Consider the following 23,059-nt stretch of genomic DNA (forward strand, 5'->3'; position numbering starts at 1 on the left):
GGAGGGGGGGAGAGGAGCAGAAGAAGCATGGTGCGGCGGGGGAGGGGGACCTCCCCACAGCCCCTGCCTGGTTCCTCCCCTCCAGCCTGCAGACCGCCCACCCCTCCGCCAGCCCTCCGCACGGCTGTCAGACAAATCTAAAGCACGTGCAAGGCCACATCACTCTGCTCACAAGCCATCTGGGGCTCCCACTGTCCTCCCCTGTAAGACCAGACATTCCGCACGGGTGACCTCTGCCTTTATCTATGGGGGTTAAGCAGAGACGATATGCTCAACCGGAGGATTTGCTGATGAAGGAACGGTCACCAAGCACAGCCCATCGAAGGCCTCCTTATCCACTGTTTCACTGCTACCGCCACGCATTCTGGTGACCGGAATGGGATCGCGTTACCAAGCAAAGCAGGACACCAGGAGACAGAGAACAGACACGGGCAGGTATGGTGGGAGTTGACCAAATGCAGCTCCCACATAGTGTTTAAAAACGGCTGCTTGGAGGCTTGGAGAAGGGTCTGGTTTCCATCACCTGCTTCCTGGGACTCACCCAGTGAGAGCTTTGGCCAAACCTCCAAGCGTCAGAAACGAGGGCCCCCAGGCCAGAAGCCACGCTCTGGGGCCGGGAAGCCCAAACAGATGCTCGCAGATGCTCGCATGCGTTTGCTGCCTCAGTGAAGACAGCAGACGGTGGGGCACCTGGGGACGCGTTTCATTGGTCCCCTCTGAAACCAGGTCAGTCTCACTCAAAGGCAATGGCTTCTCCTCTGTCCATGGTTTCTCAGGTGATGTGGAAGGTTTCTAGAAGGTGACGTGGGCCACTTTTCAGTCACGGATTAAACTCTCTCCATCAGAAGGACCAGTGCGGGGGCGCCTGGGTGGCACAGCGGTTAAGCGTCTGCCTTCGGCTCAGGGCGTGATCCCGGCGTTGCGGGATCTAGCCCCACATCAGGCTCCTCTGCTGGGAGCCTGCTTCTTCCTCTCCCACTCCCCCTGCTTGTGTTCCCTCTCTCGCTGGCTGTCTCTATCTCTGTCAAATAAATAAATAAAATCTTTAAAAAAAAAAAAAAAAGAAGGACCAGTGCGGGTCCTTTATGGGGCACAGAGCTGAGGGGACTGTGTCATGTTCATCTTCTCAGCCCTAGCACCTCCCTAGCGCATGGCTTGGCACCTGGCATATGGTAGGTGTTTGGATCTCCCAGGGGAATTAGTTCGGTCACAGGATCCCACAGCTGATGGGGCCCGAGGTGCTGCTGAGAACGTGTGGGGGTTGTGACAAGGACAATATCTTCCCTCAGCACTGAGGGCAGGTGATGCACAAGCCACTTCTGAAGGAACCGGCTCCCTCCTCTGGGAATCCGCGTCTGTGGAAAGCCTTCCAAAGCTGGCACGTCCTGCACACGGGAGGAAGTCCCCTGACTCCTCAAGCTCTTCCCTGAGGAACTAAAGCTGGTGAGGGAGGCGCTTTCCAAGCAAGGAAGAGACACCCTGGCTCCACCCGGCAGCAAGTGTAAGACACGGGTGCCTCTGTGCCTTCAGGGCATCGTCCTAAGTGTGACTGCTTGTCCATAGAGAGGAGAAGGAAGACCTTGTGTGCATTTGGGGTCAATAACTATATGCTGGATGGGTGAAAAGGAGACTAGCATTGAGGGGGGCCTGGAAAGAAAGAAAGCAGCCTTGGTTTCTGACTGCTTTCCAGGACCCTGAGGTCAGGCTGTCCATCATCTCAGGCCCTCGGATCCCATAGGAGGTCTCGACCTCCTGCTGCAAACCTTTCTCCTGACACAGCTCCAAGAGCCCCTCGAAGCCAAACGGGCACTAACTAGAAGAGTCTTGCTCACGGGGCGATCAGAGGGTCTTCCAGGGAGACCCCAGACAGTTCTCACCAGCACAGACAGTGAGACTCTGAATGGGAAGAGAGAAGTAAGAAACCCAATTTCTGGGAGAATTTTCCCTGGCAACACCCAGGCTGCCATATTTTTCTTCTATAAAATCAATCACTGCCGGCTTCTTCTTTTTTTTTTTTAAGATTTTATTTATTTACTAGAGAGAGAGTGAGCGCGAGATCACAAACGGGGGGAGGGGCAGAGGGAGAAGCAGGCTCCTCGCTGAACAAGGAGCTGGATGCGGTACTCGATCCCAGGACCCTGGGATCATGACCTGAACTGAAGGCAGGCGCTTAACGGACTGAGCCACCCACGCATCCCACTGCCTGCTTCTTGACTGACTACAGAGGGGACGAGTCATGTGGAAATTCCCCAGCCTTGGGGGCATTTCCCATTTGTTACCGCAGACCCCTGTCCATGCTGCCACCAGGGCCAGCAGTTTTGATAGAGGAAGTCCACCCGTGACAGAGATGGATAAATGCTTCCCCATAACCATTCTCTCCTTCTTCCTTTAGTGTCCACTGGGCACATGGCCACCCAGCCGAGACTACATGTCCCAGCCCTCCTTACAGCTAAGCGGGGCTACGTGACTACTTGGGGTTGGGCAGCCATCTTGGGCCACAGCAGAGAAGGTGCGCGTTGCAGAGGGGAGAGCAGCGAGACAGAGGGCAGCTGGGTCCCCCACACCATGGAGACACTACGTCGACCCCTGCTGACTGACACTCAACTATTACATGTGCGACAAGAATAAACTCGTGCCTCTGTCCCTCATCAGTTGAGCATTTCTTACAATAGCTGAATCTGCGTCCCAATGAACACGAACAAGGTCCCAGAGGCCTCCTTAGGCCGGTCAGTCTGAGGGCTTCTTCACTGTAATCCACATACATGCATCTCCTAAAAGGATTTAGAGGCCATGCCTGACAGTGAACGTGTCCCAGGAATTCATCCAATTCAGGCAGGCCCGTGTGTTGGACCTGCTGTCCGAGGGACAGTCCCGTTCTCCCCGAGGGCAGCCCTGCAGACACGGTAGACTGGAGGTTAGAAGCTACAACAGGGGGGTGCGTGGGTGGCACAGCGGTTAAGCGTCTGCCTTCGGCTCAGGGCATGATCCCGGCATTATGGGTTCGAGCCCCACATCAGGCTCCTCTGCTATGAGCCTGCTTCTTCCTCTCCCACTCCCCCTGCTTGTGTTCCCTCTCTCGCTAGCTGTCTCTCTGTCAAATAAATAAATAAAATCTTTAAAAAAAAAAAAAAAAGCTACGACAGGGGTGGCCTGACAGTACAGAGGGTCAGGGGGCATAGCCGAGCCAGACTACTTGGCAAGTCCACCAAAGGGAACTGTGTTTCCTTGAAATGCGTGCAAGAAGCCCTGGTCAATAATCCACATTCGTTCTGATGTGGATTTCAAACATTATTGGTTGTGGAATCCTTTCTTCCAATCAATATTCCACGGAAGCTCAATACATAAATCACATCGAAGTCTGGCCATTCCGGGGGAAGGAAAGAAGCGCCTGGAGCCCAGCCTGCCGGGCTACTTCCTCCTCCACCACCCTCCACCCCACGGCAGCCCGTGCAGGAAGCACCTCTGTGAACCCTTAGGGTTCCATGGAGTGCACTTTGAAAACCACTGCTCTAGGGTCAGGTGCAGGGGCTATGGAGTCAGACAGACCCAAGTTCAAAAACTGGCTCCAGTCTATGGTAGGTAGTGCGAAACATTACCCTCCTCACAGCTTCAGTCCCTCGTCAGGAACCTCCCGCACAGAGTTCTTGAAAGGATTAGACAAAACATATCAACAGAAGCTCTTAGCCCAGTGCCTGGTCCACAGTGGGTGTTCGCTAAGTACGAGCTATTACGATTTTGTTGGATCTTTCCAAGAAAGGTTTTGATTGTGGAGGCTGTCTCCTCCAAACCAACCCCAGCTCCATCCTAAACGTCTGCTGTTACCGTGTCTCTTCGGCCTCAATTATTCATGCCTGGAGTCCGCCAGGCACTTCATTTCTGACAGCGGGGCAGCATTTACCTTGGCTGAGCTCAAGACGTTTCTGGACAGGAACTCCGGCTAAGCTGTCACCATCGACCCGTCAACTGCCAGCCAACTGGCAGGTGAATATGCTGGGGCAGGCCACCAAGGGCACCCTGCCGGGCCTGCTGGAAAGGTCTGGCCAGCCAGGCTTGTCAGGACGGTGCTCCAGGCAGCTGGGTCCAACCCAGGAGGTGCTGCTGGGATTGCTGGAGGAGGGGGCATCCCATCCCCCGACTCCACCATCCCCCGAAGCCTGACAAGTCCCATAGTGATGTTCTCCAGATCCCCACTCCTCAAAATGTGCCCCAGGGACCAGCAGCATCGGTATTACCTGCGAGCTCATTGGAAATGCAGAATCCCGGGCCCAACCCCAAACCTGCTGGGTCAAAATCCGAATTTGAACAAGCTATCCAGGGTATTCTTTGGCACAGTAAAGTTTGAAAAGCACTGGTCGAGAAGCACCCCCTGTCCGGACCAATATGCCAGGTATTTTCATCCACAAGGAGACTGTGTTAAACCCTTGGACTCCAAAGGCAGGAAGACCTGGGCTCTTGTCCTGGCTCTGTCACTCACTAGCTGTGCAACCTGAGGCAAGCACTTCACCTCTCTGTTCCAAGACAGTATTAGAAATACTCATCTCCTGGGGTCGGTGGGTGAATCCAATGTCAGGCCATAGAATGAGGTCTGCACTCAGAAAGGACTCCCATAACATCACCTTTATTATTATTTTCCCATACCTCGTGTATCCACATGATCTCCATCTGCCCTCTGGAAGTATTCAAGCTTCAGGTTAAAATAAACCCACACAGAACACTTGTCATCAAAGAGGGCAGAAAGCGGGTATATCCTGGAAAGGGTGGGGGTGGTGGGGACCCAGGCCAGACAAAGGGGCGCTGGCGTCAGCACTGAGGCCCCAGGGTAAAGAGGTGTCAGGATGGATGAGGCTGACCTAGGAAGGCCCTGGAAGTGGGGGGTTGGACCAGGCTCAGAAAGACGGTGGGGACCGGCTTTCTAGACAAAGCATTTCTCAATGCCCCCAACACTTCATGGAAATGGAAGAATCATCCCCTCCCGGCACTGACTCACCATGAGGAGGAAATATCAGCCAACCAGGGATTCCGACAGCATAATCTATATCGTATCACCACACAGAATCAGGGCAAGGCAACACAAAAACAAAACCAGACCTCCTCCATCCCTCATCTAGTCCCATGCTGGCATATTTCCTTCTAGCCTTTTCCATATGTATATAACTCACATGGTTGTAATCCTGCTGACCTCCCAGGTGTGTGGACCGCTTCTGTCAGGTTTCATGGCATCTAAAGCAGTTTTGGAGGTTGAACATGGTCTTTTAACCACCACTTGTAATGGCTTCCTGTCCATCTACTCAGAAGAAACCCCCCAATTTTCTTAACTATTTCCCTATTGTTGGGGCATTCAGGTAGCTCCTAATTTTTATGCTCTCATAAATACTCCTGTGATGAATTCATTGACGGACTTCCCACCTCCGGGATGGTTTCTCCTGCTTTAAAGCTTGAAAGATTTGATACAAAGCAGTGCTTCTCAAACCTTAATGCGCATCCAAATCACCTGAGAATCAGATCCTGATTCTGCAGGGCCTGAGTTTCTGCATTTCTCTTTCTTTTTTTTTTTAAGTCATCTACATCTAGTGTGGGGCTGGAACTCACAATCCCGAATTCAAGGGTCACACACACCACTGACTGAGCCAGCCGGGCACCCCTGAGCTTCTGCTTTTTTTTTTTTTTTTAAGATTTGTGTTTATTTATTTGACAGAGAGAGACAGCCAGTGAGAGAGGGAACACAAGCAGGGGGAGTGGGAGAGGAAGAAGCAGGCTCCCAGCAGAGGAGCCTGATGTGGCGGTCGATCCCAGGACTCTGGGATCAGGCCCTGAGCCGAAGGCAAACGCTTAATGACTGAGCTACCCAGGCACCCCAGCTTCTGCATTTCTAATAGGCTCCCAGGCACAGCCGATCCTGCTGGTCCCCCCCACCAGACTTTGAGTAGTGAGGACGTGAAGCACAGCACCGGAAGTTTCAGGGCCAGGACATCCTCTTTTGTTGCCAGCATACTGTTTTTGTACCACCAGGTAAGATCTGGAGAAAAAGCACTACCTTCCCCTGCCCACCGTTCTGGTTAACTTTCTCAACCAGTTAACTCACTGGATTTTGAGAACAACTCTACGAGCCTTTCTCAGTCCCACCGTATAGATGAGGAATCTGAGGTTTAGAGCAAAGATGTGGCAAGGATACCTAGTATTTACCGTGCCTGGGAGCACTGCAGGGTGACCAGATGTCCTAGTTTGCCTGCTACTGGAATTTCCCAGGTTGCTAGATGCTCACTGTGAAACCCGGGACCATTCTGGGAACACCAAGGTGATTGGTCACCTACACCAGAGCCTAATTCAGAGTCAGCCAATGTTTATCATTCCTGACCCTGTGCCATCTGTAGAACATCTTTACCATTACATTTAGACAATAGCATTCCCATTTGACAATGAAGACAGGTTAAGAAATTTGCCCAAGACAAAAAGACAAACAACTCAATTTAAAAATGGGCAAAGCGGCATAGGACTTAAGTCGACATTTCTCTGAAGAAGATATGTGATGGCCAACAAGGCATGAAAAGATGCTTAACATCATTAGTCATTCAGGAAACACAAAGCAAAACCACAATGAATACCATCTTACATCCGTTAGGATGTTATAATTTAAAAAAAAGAAAGACAATAACATGTGTTGGCAAGGATGTGGAGAATTTGAAACCTTTATACATTGCTGGTGGGAGTGTAAAATGGTTCAACTACTATGGAAAACAGTTTGGAGTTTCCTCAAAAAGTTAAACATAGAGTTGCCGTATGACCCAGCAATTCCGCTCCTAGGTATATGGCCCAAATAGTTGAAAACAGGTCCTCAAACAAATAAATGTACACGTGTTCATAGCATCAATATTCACAATAGCCAAAAGGCAGAAACAGCCCAAGTGTCTATCAACAAATGAATGAATAAGCAAATTATGATATATTCATACAATGGAATAGTATTCAGTCATAAAATAGAGGAGACTTGAAAACATGCTAGGTGAAAGAAACCAGACACAAAAAGTCATATATTGTATGATTTCATGTATATGTGAGACATTCAGAATAGGTAAATCTATAGAAATAGAACAGAGATTGGTGGTTGCTAGGGGATGAAGGGAGAGGGGATGGGGAACAACTGTTTAAATTGCACAGCATTTCCTTCTGGAGTGATAAAAACGTTCTGAAACTAGATAGAGGTGATGGTTGCACAACATTGTCAATGTATTAAATAAATGCACTTCACTTTAAAATGGTTAATGTTACGTGGGCACCTGGGTGGCTCAGTTGGGTAAGTGTCTGACTTGTGATTTTGGCTCAGGTCATGATTTCATGGGTCATGGGATTAAGCCCCCTGTTGGGCTCCACACCAGCAGGGAGTCTGTTTGGGATTCTTTCTCTCCCTCTTTCTCTGTCCCTCTCCCCATCTGTGCACTCTCTCTCTCTCTCTCTAAAATAAATAAGTCTTTTTAAAAAATGTTTAATTTTATGTTATGTAAATCTCACCTCAACACACACAAAAAAGAAAGAAAGAAACCAACCAGCCAACCAACCAACCTGCCCAAGGGAAAGGAAAAGTATCAACAAGAGTAACCTTTGTGGGAGATGGACGTCCTGGGGCTGAGCAGCCAGGAGGGGTCCTTGGCACTGGACTGAGCCCGGAGGGGGTGGGTGGGGAGATGACAGGATCAGAGAACTCATCGTGCGTGCGCCTTGCATTTTGCTCCTGAATGTCAACCCTGTGAGATCAGTATTAACCACCCCATTTGGGAAATTTGAAGTTAGTGGGGGCTTGCAGGGATTCATTAATTGAGGGGTTAAGCATCCAGCCCAGGGTCAGGCAGCTGGTACATGCCAGGGTCAAGATCAGGGCCCAGGACTGCTAGATTGTTTCTACAGCGCTGGAGACTGGATACCTGGGCTCCATGTCCCACCTCCCCAAACAACCCTTCTTCTTATAAAACCCCTTATCTTCTCTCTTCGTGACCTTCCCCTCCCTCCACCCACCTCACACACTACTCCCAGAATTCTCCCAGGTGCAGGCTCCTCCCCTCATCCTTTCCCCTGAGCCCACTGGCACCGTGCGGTCCTTCCATGAGCACTGCTTGCTCTCCAGGTGTCTGGGCTACGAGTCTGTCTGTCTGTGCCATCTCCCCCGGGGCCTTCTATCTGGAGAGGAGGCCTTCTAGAGGTCTCTTTTCGGAAACTGCGTCCTTTGGGAGGTTGTAGAAACCAGGCAGGTATTGTACTCATCCGTCCCTCTCGCTGTCCACCATCTTGGTCCACAGGATGCCTGCCTGGACGCAGGGTCCCTCAGCATTCCTGGGCCCCCCATGGTGGAGAAAGAGAAGGGAAATTTTGCTTGGCCAGAGAGGAGAGGAACTTAAAGAAGCGGGGCCCTAGGGAAGACTGGGGTGGGAGGAAGGGGTCTTTCCTACCATGGAGAGAACTATTCTATTACAGGGGAACCTCCAAATCTGAACATTCTCAAGCTTTGTTCCTCCCAAACTCTGGGCTACATCTGAAACAGAGAACCAAAAAAACCCTGGATTATGATTGGAAATCCCCAGGATGGAAGAAGAACTTTGTCCAAGGCTTCCTTCCCCTTTCCAGCCTCTTAGAATAAACTGAGCCACAGCCCAGGGTTTCTGACTTAGCACTACGGCTCCCCCCAACCCCCTCCAAAAAAGTTGCCAGTGTTCCAGGGCCTCAGAATTGGTCTTGGTGGAAAATCTCTAGAAAGCTCGGTCCACACAAGAGTCCTATTTCCACTGGGGCATGGTGGTAGAGTGGGCATGAGAAAAAAAATCTAAGGAGAGGGCTCTGGCCGGGGGCCTTGGAACTGCCAGCTCACCCTCAGAGTGCTGTCGGGATGCCTCAAGGCCTCAAAGCAAGAATGTCTGAGTCGGACAGAGCATTGTGGTGAGGTGGCCAGCCCAGGGTGCTGGGCAGAAGGAGCTGAGCAGAGGACTCCGGTCAGGGAGGCTGGGCAGAAGGGCTGGGCAGGAGTCTTGGCAGGGATCTGGGGAGAAGGGACTGGGAAGAAAATGTTGGGCCAGAGGGGGCAAGACAGGAAGACAGTCAGAGAGACTGGGCAGGGAAGGTCTGGGATGGGGGCTGGGCAGAAGGCCTGAGCCAGAAGAGGACCCCACGGCCCGGAGAATGTACCGGGGACCAGTGAAGGAAGATGAGAGGCCTCAAGGGTGGGTGTGTGGGGAAAGGAAGTCCACCTGCCAGCCCCTTGGCCCCTTGACGCCCCAGAGCAGAGGTCCGAAGCAGGCTGTGATAGGTAAGCAGCAGAAACGTTCTCCTGGTGAGACTCAAGGAAACCCTGTGAAACAGACCACACCAGATCCACTGGAATATCCTCCCCCCACCACTCCCCTCCTGCCTAGCCCTTTGCCACCAAGTCTTGGTCTAGATCGGGTTTCATCCAGTCAAACAGACCCCAGCTCTCAGAGCACTGAGCAGAGACTCGGGAGAAGCAGGTGTCTCCGGGGCCCTTTGCTGGGCTCCCGAGTGGTCAAGGATGCCCGCTGTCCTGGATAGAGAGGGCACGCAGCATGGATGGGGTCAGCCGGGGGGGCCTTGAAGCCTGGCAGTGCTGAAGGGGGTGATCATCAATGTCCCCCATCCAACACCGTTCGGTGCAAGGCCTAGTGGGTTCCAGGCGGGAATGGAGCACGGGCCCCCTGAGGCCCCAGCATGAGGCCACTTGGGTCTCAGGTGTGCACCCACGCGTTCTGACGTGTGGAAGCTCTGCCGTTCTCTTACATGTGTGCGAACCCAAGAGTCTAGAGTTGGGGTACTTGCAGGCACTGAGTCCAAGGACGGACCCCAGTACTATCTCTTCTCCTCAACCTCGTCTTCCGAGACTTCTGGGGAGAGGGACCTTGCTACTTCCTCTGTTCCTTCAAAGGAGGAGTTCCCACCGTGTGCCCGGCACCCACGGGATAGTCTGAAAAGTCTGGGGTCTCACAGCGCTTCCGTTCTGGGGCAGGACAGGCAATATAAACAAATAAATAGATAATTCCGTGCAGGCGGTGGTAAGTTTTATGGAGCAAAACAGTCTATTCCCTCTGCGACAGTCACAGCCCCGCAGCTGTGAGCAAACAGCCATCTCTAGAGCCTTCTCTAAACCAGGCTAGATACATCCACCATTCTGGACTCCTCTGGTTTCTAGATAACCACCTAAAAGGGGGCACAAGCCCCTCAGCATCTGGTCAGGCCAAGAAATGCCCCACACAATCTCTAGAGCCCTAGCACTGGTTCCCGGGTTTCTGTGGGCTTCCATTGGTTTCCACTAACACAGTCAGCTTTCCCACCTCCGTCCTTGGCAGCCACTTCACACCCCTGACTCATCTGCAGCCTCCAAGCCGTGAGGAGCCCCACATCTTTTCCTCATGAACTACCGCTAAGCCCCATCTCTCCCACCTTATTTTAAACTCAAGTGCCAGGATTTATATTTATCCTGGTAGTTTCATCTGGCATGAGGCCGACGATCCCTCAGCCTGCCAAGGCCGTCTTCCGCATCCCAGTCTGACATCTGAACCCTCTTCCAGCTGAGGCAGAAGTCTGATCCTCCCGTCTTTCAGGCAGAGCTGGGAACAGCCTCCGGGGCAGTCAGAGGGGTCTCCTGCCAGGGGGACCTTGCTCCTTCACAGGGACTCTCGATGTGTGGCTGCCGAGGGGGCCACGGCGCTCCCGGGATGGTGGAAGTGGTTTCATCAAGGGTAGCCACGTGGTACCTGAGAAATCTTCACGTTCTGCTGAAGGTCATTCTAGTAAGCGATTTTAAAATTGGTTTGACATATTACAGATCTGAAGATCCCACACCTAGGTGACCATCAGAATCCCATGGGAACTTTTATTTTTTTTAAAGATTTTATTTATTTATTTATTTATTTGAGAGAGACTGAAAGCAAAAGAGATCACAGAGGGAGAGGGAGAAGCAGACTCACCGCTAAGGGGAGAGCCTGATGTAGGGCTCGATGCAGGGCTCGATCCCAGGACCCTGAGATCATGACCTGAGCCAAAGGCAGACTATTATCCCACTGAGCCACCCAGGCGTCCCTCACAAGGGGATTTTTAAAGAAACTAACTCCCATGCTCCATCTCCAACATTTCTGGACTAGTCAGTCCAGGGTGGAGCCCAAGAATTTGTGTGTTTCTTTATTTTATTTTTTTTATTTATTTGAGAGAGAGCACAAGCAGGGGGAGGGACAGAGGGAGAAGCAGCAAGGAGCCCGACTCGGGGCTTGATCCTAGGATTCCAGGATCATGGCCTGAGCCGAAAGCAGAAACTTCACCGACTGAGCCACCCAGGAGCCCCTGTGTTGTTGTTTTTTAAGTTCTGGGGTTATTGAATCTATACTAGCTCTTAATGATTCCCACTCCCCTTTCTGAATGCCCACAGATGATTGCTTCCAGAAGTCTGCATTTCTGCGGCTCTTCTGCAAGGTCCTCTCTGCATGGACTGGGACGTGGCGCTTTGACCATGGCATCTGGCCCAGAGCAAGTATCAGTTCTTTAACTGATGGCTCAACAAAGCTGCGGGGTTGGGAAGGGTGTCCAGGGACCCCCTTACTCAGGGCACCATCATCCCACCATGGCTCCTTGGTTCTCCGGGATGGAGAAGACAGGAAGAACGGGAAGTGAGTTGGGGTTTCCTTCTCTAAGGTTCTATCAGGTTCCATCTCAGAGAGGGATTAGGTGAGGGAGGCAGTGGGGCTCTGACCTCAGGTACAACATTTAAGGTGGCACCTTAAGAACATTTAAGGTGGCACCAACAAACCCAGCCATCGAGATAGAGAATATCTTCATGCAATATTTTAAAATAGAAATGAGTGCAAAAAAATCCACAATGAACAATATATCAAATTGTAAACAGGATCAGTAATAGTGCCAAGCCACGTCAGAGCCTGAGATAAAGGGAAAAATAAGTCATGGAAACGATGCAGAAGGAGGGAGAGTTCAGAGCATTTATGACCCTGCTCCCTCCCTACCAGGCTGCTGGCTGGCTCTGGTCCCTCTTCAGTCCCCACTGCAAGGGCTCATAGATGCAGCCCCCCCGCAGAGACGGCCACCCTCTTGCTGGTTTGGGTCACCACCCTCCTTGCCAGCTCCAGGGTAGAGGCCTTAGCTGTTCCCCGCTCTTGCTGTTTCCAAAGCACTTTATCATCCCCTGCTGCTTTCCTTCACCCTGCCCACTCCTGGGTAAACTGTCCCTGCATTAAACTACCCCACTGGAAAGAAAGACAGAAAGACGGGAAGGAAGGAGGGAAGAAAGGAAGGGAGGGAGGGAGAGAAGGAGGGAGGGAGGGAGGAAGGAAGAGAGGAGCAGGAAAAAAATTTTTTTTTAATTTTTAAAATATCCTAAGAAAAGATATTACCTCCATGACACAAGAACAGAATGTTTTTTCTCTCCTAAGAAAAGAAAAAATCAGAAAATAATAAAGAGCTCTTGGAAATCAAAAACATGATAGCAGGAAAAAGATCAGTAACATTAAGAACATAAGGTTGAGGGGTGCCTGGGTGGCTCAGTTGGTGAAGTGTCTGCCGATTGAGTCCCACCTGGGGCTCTCTGGTCAGCGGGGAGTCTGCTTCTCCCTCTCCCTCTGCCCCTCCCCACTCATGCTTGCTCTCTCTTTCTCTCTCAAATAAATAAATAAAATCTTTAAAAAAAAAAAAAGAAAGAAAGAAAGAAAGAAAATAAGATTGAGAAAATCTTCCAGAAAATGGACCACCTCGACCACCACCAAGCAAATATGCAAAGAAACAAAGGCAAAAGGCATGGACAAGAGAAGAGAGAAGGAAATTCAAGGATCAATCCCTGAGATGGACAGCTAACCAAGGGGAATTGTAGAAAGAAGAGAATAGGCAGAGAGAAGACTGTCAAAGAAATAAAACAAGAGGGCTTTCCACAACCGGTGAACGTAAGTCCTAGGTTGCAAGAGTGCATCGCACATCCAGCAAAGTGGGAGAAAAGAGAGCCAGGGGCAGGGCACAGGACTGCACTTCCAGAATACTGGGGTATTCTGTAATACTCCAAAGGCTTCCAGAGGTGGGGGGAAAGCAGTTGGAAACAACGAACAAGAGTACACAGGACATCAAACCTCTCAACAGTGACACTGGAAGACAGAAGATAATGCCTGCAAACTTCTGAAAGAAAATTATTTTTAATCTAGAATTCTATATTCAGCCAGACCATCAATCAAGTGCGAGGATAGAATAAAGCCATTTTCAGAGACATGCAAGCTCTCTAAAGAATTTTCCCTCCTGTGTAACTTTTTTCAGGAAGCTACACAAACCAGGGGGAGAAGCAGGAAAGAGAAGTCACAGGGTCCACAGAATAGGGCGCCCAACATAGGAGATAGCCAAGGGGGAGGGGTTCCAACGTCAGAGGAGAAGGAGGCCCCACGATGATGGTGAGGCGCTTGGGTGGGGCAGCAGACAGCCCAGGTTGGAGCAGGTTTCCGGGGGGGGGGAATAAAAACAGACAGGTTGGACCCCTACCAAAAATTCTATTTGAGGCCAGCGGACATGTAAGAATATATAACCATAGTAAGTACAGAAAACTAAGCGAATGGGGGCTGGGGCAAGGATCCAGGAAAACCAAAAATTATACAAGAAAGTAAACAATGATATTACCCTGCTTGGATTAGTGGCGAACAATATTTACATGATTATCATGATATAAAGCGGAGCATATGGATTTAACAAAAATACTGAGAATAGGATGACACTCGAGGGAGTGTATAAAAGACAAATCTTCATCTACACCACAGGTAGTCAACTGATAATGTCTAAATGAATTAATCAAGAGGCAGCACTATAAGCAAATTACTTAGAAATATGATGGTAACCGCCTGGAGAAATGGCCCCCAGCGGCGCCTCCGGAGCCAGGGGCGGGCAGGTGCTGAGGGGCGGGGCGGGGCGGAGGGCGGGGCAGAGGAGCGGGCAGGTGCAGAGGGGCGGGGCGGTCTGCTGTGCTTTGTTCTCCGATCTTAGCACCCTTTGACCTTTCTGACTATCTACATGCACTTCTTTGATGTAAAAAGATCGTTCTTGAGCATAAAATAAAGAAATGTACGCCGAGAAGCACATCCTGTTGCTGCTTCTTGTTTCATAGTTTTTCTGCGCCCTGGGAATTTAATCTCAGCTACAGGCGCCTATACACAGGGCCAGGGCCAGGGCCACGCTCACACTTGCACGGTCACACACATTCATCACACACACACTCACAGACAGCCCTCGGTGACAGACACACAGGCAAGCGTACGTAATACACAAAAACCCTCAGACACACGTGCAAACACATACTCACAGTGATCCATTCACCCACAGACACGGAGTCCCCGCCAGCCTCCTGGGAAGAAAGCCGGCTGGGGAGCAAGGGCAGACATTGCAAGGACAGCGCCTTCCCTGGGCCTTGACCCTCCTGGCCTCCTTTCCCCACCCCCAACCCCACCCCCGCAACTGCCCCCTTGACAGAGGAGGTTCTCTCCCAGAGCTTCACCCTAATTGCCTTCTCTACTCTGTGCCCTGCCCCAGGCTAAGCAGCCATTAACCCTTTTGGGCCACACCAAATGGTGCGGTCTGTAAATGGTGCAGAAATGGGAAGCGAGAGGGGCCTGATGTGACTGACAATGCCACCTTCATTCAGCTTTTCGTGGAGGCCTCAGGCAGGGAAAGAGTCCAGTGTCAGAAACCCCGTGCACACGCTGTGCATCCTTGGGCAAGTCGCTTCACCTCTCTGGGCGCACGAGGAGGTAGGCAATCTATGAAGCTCTGAGATGTGAAGATTTTATGTCCCAGGCTGGGCCCGGCTTTCATCCCCACCCTCGGGAGCCCTCTCACCATGCTGACATCCAAGGCCAGTCCCAAAGGATGGGATTTGTGCCTCTGACAAGTACATCCAGGGCGCCTGGGGAGCCTCTCCACCGCCACTTCCCTCCCCTTCCAGGTTCCTCCAGCACTCACCACCACCCTGGTCCTGTTATCTGGCAGTGTGTCAATGGCCAGCGTGCCCCCGCCAGGGTCTTGGCTCAGCTGGGTCCTGTCCGACTCCAACACCTGCCCGGGGCTCTCTCGGGCTCTCCGACTCCAGCCCTGCGTGGTCCCCTTGGCAGCCCATCCAGGGCCGCGGCCTGCATCCTGTCCTGGGAGAAGGAGACAGAAAGCTGAGTCTCAGCAGTGAGGGTGAAGGTCCAAGGAGGCGACCAGCCCACTTACTCTGCAGAGGTCCCCAACACCATACCTTCACAGACTGTGGGGACACCCCACGTGCACTGAGAGCCTCGTGCCAGCTCCACGCCACACACTCTGCACACAGAACACCTTTAGTCCCTCACCCTGGCCCTCCACAGTAGATGCTCTCTACTGCAGCCAGAACTCAGGGGCTCACAGAGCTTAAAGCATGTCACACCTTGCGGTTAGGGATGGAGGTAAGTTCCAAACCTCCAAAGGGGTAATTATTCTCAACCTTTGCCGTGCGCTGGAGTCTTTGGCAGAGCTTTAAAAATTCCTCATGTCTGGGTCCCCCTCCTTGCCCTGAGATCCTAATACTATTGTTCTGTGGTGTGGCCTGGGCATTAGGAGTCTTAAATGATCCCCAGGGGAGCTTCTGAGAAACCCTGAACCAAACTCTGTAGCCAACCGTGAGAACTGTGGCTCTGGAACATTCCAAACCAGTTCTTTATTTCTCCGTCAGAAATGGCACAGAATCTCACCTTCCAGGGGACTCCGGGGACTAGAAGCCAGAGAGCAGAGTTCTTTGAGTTCAGGGCTTCTCAACATTAGCACTATCCACATTCTGGACTGGAGAATTCTTTGCTAGGGGGGCTGTCCTGAGCGTTGTAGCAAGTCCAGCAGCATCCCGGCCTCTGCCCACTACATGCCAGTGGCATCTCCTCCCAGATGGTGACGATCAAAGATGTCTCCATGATGGGGACAACTGTTTAGTCCTGTGACTACCTGCAAACCCCTGGGGCAAGTCCCTTTCTCCCTAAAACATGGAGCTTCACCCCCATCGAGGATGGCAAAGAGGTTTCACCTCAAAAGTCATCTCCAATCAGTTAGTGACAGTCAGGAGCACTCTAACTGAGACACACTCGGAAGCTCTATCTGTGGGTAGCAGGAAAGATGGTCATGATCAATGAACAAGGTCTGCCAGGGCACAGGATTGGAAAGACGCCGCACACGGCCATTCAGCAGCCACTCCTAGACTCGCTGTTCTCTTCTGTCTCCTCTAGGTCATTACATGGATGCTAAATGTCACAGATACCAGGCTTTTCCTTTTCAGAAAGATTCGTGCCCCCAAAGATGTGTCTCATATTGTCACTGCAATTGTCACACCTACTATGGCCGTGTGTACGGGACACAGATCACCAGAGAGGGGAATCTGCTATTTCCTGTGATATTCATCAGTTCCAGGCCCACCCTGTGTCCGACGCCCTTCTCCACCTCTGCCTGCTCCACCCCTCCCCAGAGCTCCTGGATATAATCCCCTTTCCTAGAGCACCCGAGGGTATGACTACGTGCCTGTCTCCCCGGTAGACGAGTCCCCCCAGGACTTTCCCCATCTTCTGCAAATGTGTATTCTCAGTGTCTAGCAAACAGTAGGTGCTCAATCACTGTACAATTGAGGACACGATACTGGAGGTAACTCTTGGGAGCCAGGAAGGACAGAGGTTGAGACAAGGCTTGGCCAGCACCAGGCCTAGGGCTGGGGCCAGGCCTCTGCTGTGGGGCCCTGGTTTGTCATTAGACATTTTATCCAATTAAGTCATTCTTGGCTGCTGGGGCTTGCTGGACCCTTGCCGTCCTCTTCTCACTTCTCTGCCCCTAATCGCAACCAGATGCTCTGGAGAAGGTGGGGAGAGGGGCGGTCCCCAGGCCCCCTTCCCCAGGTTGCCCACTGGTTGAGATGGGCCTGCGCCCAGACCTGGGAAGGCAGTCTGCCCATGGCTCAGACCCCAAGCCCAGGCTGTCTTGCCCCTCTCGGGTGGGGTCCACAGCTGCCTCGGGAGATAGAACTGTTTGTGCTGGGCTGCTCTGCCCGGCTCCCCAGGTCGTCCTGCAAGCAGCCCTCGGGCCTGGGCTAGAGCCAGAACAGGAAAGGAACGTGTGCAGACCAAGGGGAGGGGCTTCGCGGGTCTGGAAGGGGATGCTGGAGGTCTGCAGGCATCACAATCCTGCAACTGAGACAGGAGGGTACTTGCCAAGTGGGGGTCCAAGGCCTGAGACGACGGCTGGGAAAGGGGCAGGGAGGGGACACCTGCTCCCACAGGCCTTGGGACCTTGGACCCATCCGTTTACCTCTCTGAGCCTCTGTTTCGTCATCACAAACACGGGGATGACAGTCATATCTAAAGCACAGGCTGCCATGAGTAGCAGGTGCAAAACGCCAATGAGAAGTCTTTCTCATCAGAGCGCTCAGGGCCCAGGTCAGAGGCAGAGCCCATGAAGGCGGGCAGGGAAGGGGATGGAGAGGGAAGAGGCCCAGGAATCTGCCCTACCCTGGCCTAGCCCTGAGTCCGACCCTCTCAACCGCACCCCCACATCTGTCTCCCTGCCACCCCGTCCCCTCCCAGTTGGCTAGGGCAGGACATCACCCCTCAGCGCGTGGAAGGAGCCAACACAGCTGGTGGCTCACATGTGTGTGTTGGGGCCCACGTGCCTGTGCACACCAGACTCGCCCCGAGGTCCTGGCCCTCGTCCCCGCACTCACACAGCGTCGCCGACCTACCCGACCCTTGGCCGCTCTCTGCTCTACCTTCTGTCCTCTGCTGGCAGCTTCACAGGCTCACACCCATCTCTCGCCTCGGCCTGTGAGTGTACATGCGTGTGAATGCCAGCCAGAAGCGCCCAGAGCATGCTCTGGTCACGGAGCCACCCGTTCATTCCCCCGCGGCCCCAAGGCGCCTACCATCTAGTGCGCTGTCACCGCGGTAATAGGGACACTAAAAAATGACAGCTAACTTTTCGAGATTGCTTAGTCGGTGCTGGCCCTCTTCCAAACGCTTGAAACCCATGAACTCATTTACTCCCCACAGTCGCCCCATGGGGTAGGTGCTAGGTTTGATCTGTTGTACAAATTGGGAACTGAGGCATGAAGGTGTCCAGGAATCTCCCAAGGTCACGTCACTAATCCGTGGCAGGATGTGCACACGGGAGGGCTGACTTCCAGGCGGGCTGACTTCAGGGTCTGCTCAGACCACGGCAAGGGCCACAAGAGGGGACCAGCAGCCCCAGGCCGTTTCCTAAGGTGCAGGGACAGCCCGGGGAAGGACTGGCATACGGGCGTCTGGGCTGGGCTCCCTGGAGACCGCCGTGCCCGATCTCGGGAGCTGTCTTGGGAGGCCATGTCCCCTGGCACGCAGAGGGATGGCCCAGCAGTACTGCCCCGGACCCCTCCACGGGCCACTGCCTTGCTCTGGTGTAAGAAGCCACGGGCTGACTTCAGGGGGCCATGTCATGCAGGGCCCGGAGGCCGGCCGAGCCACCCTCATCCCACCACCACCCAAGCTCGCCCTTCCCGGGCCGCAGCCGCCAGGAGCTACCGCAGCCTCCACCGTGATGCCCTTGAGCTAGTCTCCCGCACACCCAGGACACACTTGATTCCCTCCTTCCCAGGCTTCCCGCCCACCACAGCCCTCCAGCCGAAAGCCCCGTGTGACCGGATCCCTGCTCTCTCCTCCAGCCTCCTGTCTCCCCAGAGCCCTCTCCGGGCCCGGCCTGGCTCTCTCGGGCCGCAGGGCCTCTCACATCGGGCTTTCCCAGCCAGGACCACTCTGCTCCCTAAACGAGCCCTTCCGATGAGCTTTTGCTCATCCTTCAAGTCCCGTGAGATGGCACCTCTTCCCAAAGCATCCCCCGACATCTCTCCCCCGTCACCCCAAATGCTACCTGCGCCGTCCTGGCCCTGAGCCCCTCATGGAGTTGCTGTCTGAACATCTGTAAGCTCCAGGTGCCTGACACAGAGCAGATGCTCAGGAAGATGGACGGCAGACGGGAGGAAGGAAGGAAGGAAGGAAGGAAGGAAGGAAGGAAGGAAGGAAGGAAGGGAAAGGGAGGGAGGAAGGAGGGAAGGAAGAGAAAGGGAGGGAGGAAGGAAGGGAGAAAGGAAGGAGGGAAGGAGGGACAAAGGGGCACAGAAGGGAGGGAGGGAGGAAGGGGGGAGGTAAGGAAAGGAGGGAAGGAGGGGAGGGAGGGAGGGAATCTTCAAAAGCCCTGAGTACTTGAGATCCAATGGCTGAGAAAACCCTTGCCCCGGGGCGCAGGCCGGAAGGCTCCCTGCCAGACCCCAGCAGTAAAAGAGCACAGGTTTGGAATCCAACAAGCTCGAGGATGAACCCTGAATCTGCTACTTACTGACTGTGATAGTGAACAAATTGCATAATCTCTCTAAGCCTCAGTTTCCTTACCTGTAAAATGGGAATGATAAAACCTACACTTGGTAGTCCTTTTGAGTCCTAACAAAATAATATACGCAAATCACCCAGCAAAGTCCCCCGGGCTTCCCCGGGTTTTAAGGGAGGACCGACTTTCCTAGGGGCTTGAGAGAGTCTCCAGACCCCGGGCTGAAGTCCTGTGTCCTAGTTACAAAGCCCCCAGTTGCATCCTCTCGCTGGGAAACCCACTGAGGTTCCCACTGAGGACTCCCCCTTGCGGAGAGGGAGGGAGGCGCAGGGAACTGGCAGGACTGAACCACCAAGAGAAGAGGAGAGAAGAGCTTGGCTCTCTGGGAGTTTCTCTCGAAGGGAGAGTCCGGGGTCCGTGACCACCTCCTGGTTCACTCACTCATTCAATACACATTCATTGAGGCCCTGCTGTGTGCCAGGCACTGCACTGGATGCTGGGGCAACAGTGAACAGGCAGACACAACCCCTGTGCCCATGAAGATTCTAGTTGGAAAAGACACATGAATGAATGAATGAATGAATGAATGAATGAATGAATGAATGAACGAACGAATGAAGAATGTGGCAAATAAGACAATGTGACATGGTGATGAGTGCTGTAAGGCAGACGAAAGGGTTGGGCTTTATTGCTTCCCTGGGCACAGCCATCAGGGTGGGCCTCTTTAAGGAGGTGGCCTTGCGCTAATTGAGACCTGGGTGAAGAGAAGCCAGGGACTCTGAAGACCAGAGTCCCACAGCCTGGGTGTGTTGAGGGATGGAGCTGGGGAGAGTGACAGCAGGTGCAGGGATGGCGGGAGGCTGTCTGACGGCCCCTGGAAGAAGTTCGGATTTTAGTCTCGGTTTGTCTGGAAGTGTCTGGTGGGCAAATCATGGCTATAGGGGCCCTAGACGCAACCCGGTCCAAACTCCATTTTATAGAAGAGGAAACCCAGGTGCAGAGAAAAGAGGAAGTTGCCAAAGTCACCAGGAATTGGTGTTGGGGGGCGCCTGGGTGGCACAGCGGTTAAGCGTCTGCCTTCAGCTCGGGGCGTGACCCTGGCATTGTGGGATCGAGCCCCACATCAGGCTCCTCCGCTATGGGCCTGCTTCTTCCTCTCCCACTCCCCCTGCTTGTGTTCCCTCTCTTGCTGGCTGTCTCTATCTCTGTCAAATAAATAAATAAAAATCTTAAAAAAAAAAAAAAAAAAGGAATTGGTGTTGGGCCTGATCTCCTGACTCCCAGCTGCTTCTTCTTTCTCTGTCTCAGGCAGCTCCAGTTCCCCTTGGGCCAGACCCTGCTGCCCCTGCCACGCCCCGTGCATCCTAAGGCCATCTTCCTGTCTGTCCATCTGTCTGTCTATCAGCCTCTTGTGGTCTTTCCTCACCTCCCGACTATATCTTCGGGTCATTCATCTTTCTCCTGCTCCCATTCTAATTATGGATGAAGCTTCAAGGCTTCACCAAACCAACCAACCCATCAAGAGGGAGGGGAGATCTCAGCTCCCTCCTGAGCCCCCCCCCCACCCAGAGAGCTTGGAGTCTTGGGGCTGGATGGCACCCCCCCTTCTCCAGCTCCCCACTGCCCTTTCACCAGGCCCGAGGTCTCCACCACTGATCTGAGCCCGGCTGTCCCTCCTTAGCGGCCCTCCCCTAGAATGTCCTACCCCCCACATCTCTTCTTCCCAGAAGACACCCCCACCTGCGCACAGGCCCTTCCTCCAATCCAGCCGGGTCTGGTGAAAAAAAAAAAAAAACCACTGGACTGAGAGTCAGTAGCTGCCCTCTCTGGCTTCCTAGTGCTTCCTTAAGTCCAGCCCATCTCTCCTGCCACAGAGAAAGTCCATTTTTCCTGGCTGAGTCTCTGGCAAAGCCGAGAAGACAGGATGTCCTCTACTTAGAGATTTGATTCAAGTCTCTGCCTGCCCCTCTCTTTCTGGCCTCCCCAGGTGTCTACTACCCCAACCTGACTCTGAAGAGGCAGTCGTCAGCCAGGCCCCAGGCTGGCCACCATATCTATCTATCATCTATCTAATATATGTATATTATCACAACATATCGGCAAAGAAAAGACAATCCTAAAAAAGAAAAAAATAAATGAATCTCTCATAACCCCACCACCAAGAGTCAAAGATTTTGCTCACAGCCTCACTTTATAAGTGGAGAAATAGGCCCAGAGAAGGAAAGTACCTTACTCAAGGTCACACACCAAGTGAGATGCTGGGACAAGAAGCCCAAGTCTCCGGCGGTTATCTGCGTGGTCTCCCTGAAAACTGGTGCTTCTGTACCAGCAACCGCTTGCCACACCAATTTCCACTGCTCTCTGCCCTCATTTCCACCATCAGCACCCTTTCCCACCCTCCTTCTCCACAGGGACCCAGGCCGGTCTCATCTACACGCGGAGGACCATTAAAGTCAAGAACGCTGTCATGGATGCTGTGCCTGGTGCCAGCACACCCCAGAGACACAGCAGCCCAGCTACAGCATCTCCCTGGAAAGCCTGTGCCCCTGCTCCATCCCATTTAAGGGATGCCTATGTCCGTGAGGCATAACATTCCACCTTCTCGATTCTCTCTGTCAAGAGGTTAGACTGCAAATTACCCACCTTCCCACCCAGAAGGTCTGGGTGCCTGAGGAGAAAGGAAGGGAATGTAAAATTGCATGAAAAATGGTTCTTTTATAATACGAGAGACTCAAGGTAGACCTCAGAAAGGACTTCCAAGAGGGAGAGATGATTGTGGAGAACTGGTGTAGGGGAGAGGAAGGTGCAAATAGGAGCTCCCCACTATCCAGAGCCAGAGCAGCTGATGGCCAAAGGCCCCCCAGACAGCAGAGTGGGAGTGACAGGAGGATCCTGGAGACTGGGGAATGGGGGAGCAGCAAGTTGCTTCTTCCTGAGCCCAGGACTGTTCTCCAGGCTCCAAACAGGGAGAGAGAGGCAGTAGGACCAGCTGCTACAGAGCTTCCCTGGGAGAGATGTTGGGTCTCCACCATTCCCCTGGCTGCTCTGGCCCAGCCCCCAAACCTGAAATCTGACTCAGACCCAACCTGGGTCAGCTTGGGGCTGGGGTGGTGCTTGGGGGGCCAGAAGAGAAGGAGGTGGAAAAGCTGGGGCAGGAGGCACCCCAGACTCCCCATCTCATCAGAATTCAGCCTCCCTCAGTGGGACCAGGGGTCCCTATGACTCCCCCACTGTCCTCTTTGGGGCCAGCGCCCACTGCCTTATGTAGCCCCCCTCTACTGGGGTCCCGCCAGTGTCGTTCCAGGCGGAAGGAGAGGTGGAGGGGGGAGCATCGGGGTCTGATGCCTCCACCCTCACTCACACACCCCATGTGTTTAAGAAAGTGGGTCCCTGTACACCTGCCACAGCCCACAGAGCTCCCGGCCCTCCGCGGACAGTCCCCCCACCAGCCCGACATCGCCGGCCCGTGGGTACTTGCCGGTGCCCACGGCCCCCTGCCAGCCCCCTCCCCGCCCCCGGCCCACGCCGACCAACTCCGGCCAGCCCTACCTGCTCCGGGCGGGGGGCTCAGCGCCCGGGCAGCCTCCCTGAGCAGCAGCACCAGGAGCCAGAGCTCTGCCCGCATGGTGGGTGCCAGGACCCGCCCCCGGCCCGCTGCGGGCCCCGGCCCCGGCGAGGGAGGGGCCGGGCTTCGGGC

The 23,059-nt window shown here is 53.4% G+C and overlaps 1 protein-coding gene across 1 annotated transcript in view; it reads right to left on the reverse strand.

The window, feature by feature from the left end:
- PLXDC1 (plexin domain containing 1) overlaps positions 1 to 23,053 on the reverse strand; it is a 56,035-nt gene extending 32,982 nt beyond the window's left edge. Inside the window, exons 1-2 of the mRNA XM_034640677.1 lie at positions 22,912 to 23,053; positions 14,983 to 15,161 (exon numbers count right to left, since the gene is read on the reverse strand). Of these exons, the coding sequence (XP_034496568.1) occupies positions 14,983 to 15,161; positions 22,912 to 22,987 (255 nt within the window). The 5' untranslated portion in view covers positions 22,988 to 23,053. The remainder of the gene's footprint in view (positions 1 to 14,982; positions 15,162 to 22,911) is intronic.
- Between the last annotated feature and the right edge of the window lie 6 nt (positions 23,054 to 23,059).

This window comes from Ailuropoda melanoleuca, chromosome 13, assembly GCF_002007445.2.
Source record: "Ailuropoda melanoleuca isolate Jingjing chromosome 13, ASM200744v2, whole genome shotgun sequence".
Taxonomy (NCBI): Eukaryota; Metazoa; Chordata; class Mammalia; order Carnivora; family Ursidae; genus Ailuropoda; species Ailuropoda melanoleuca.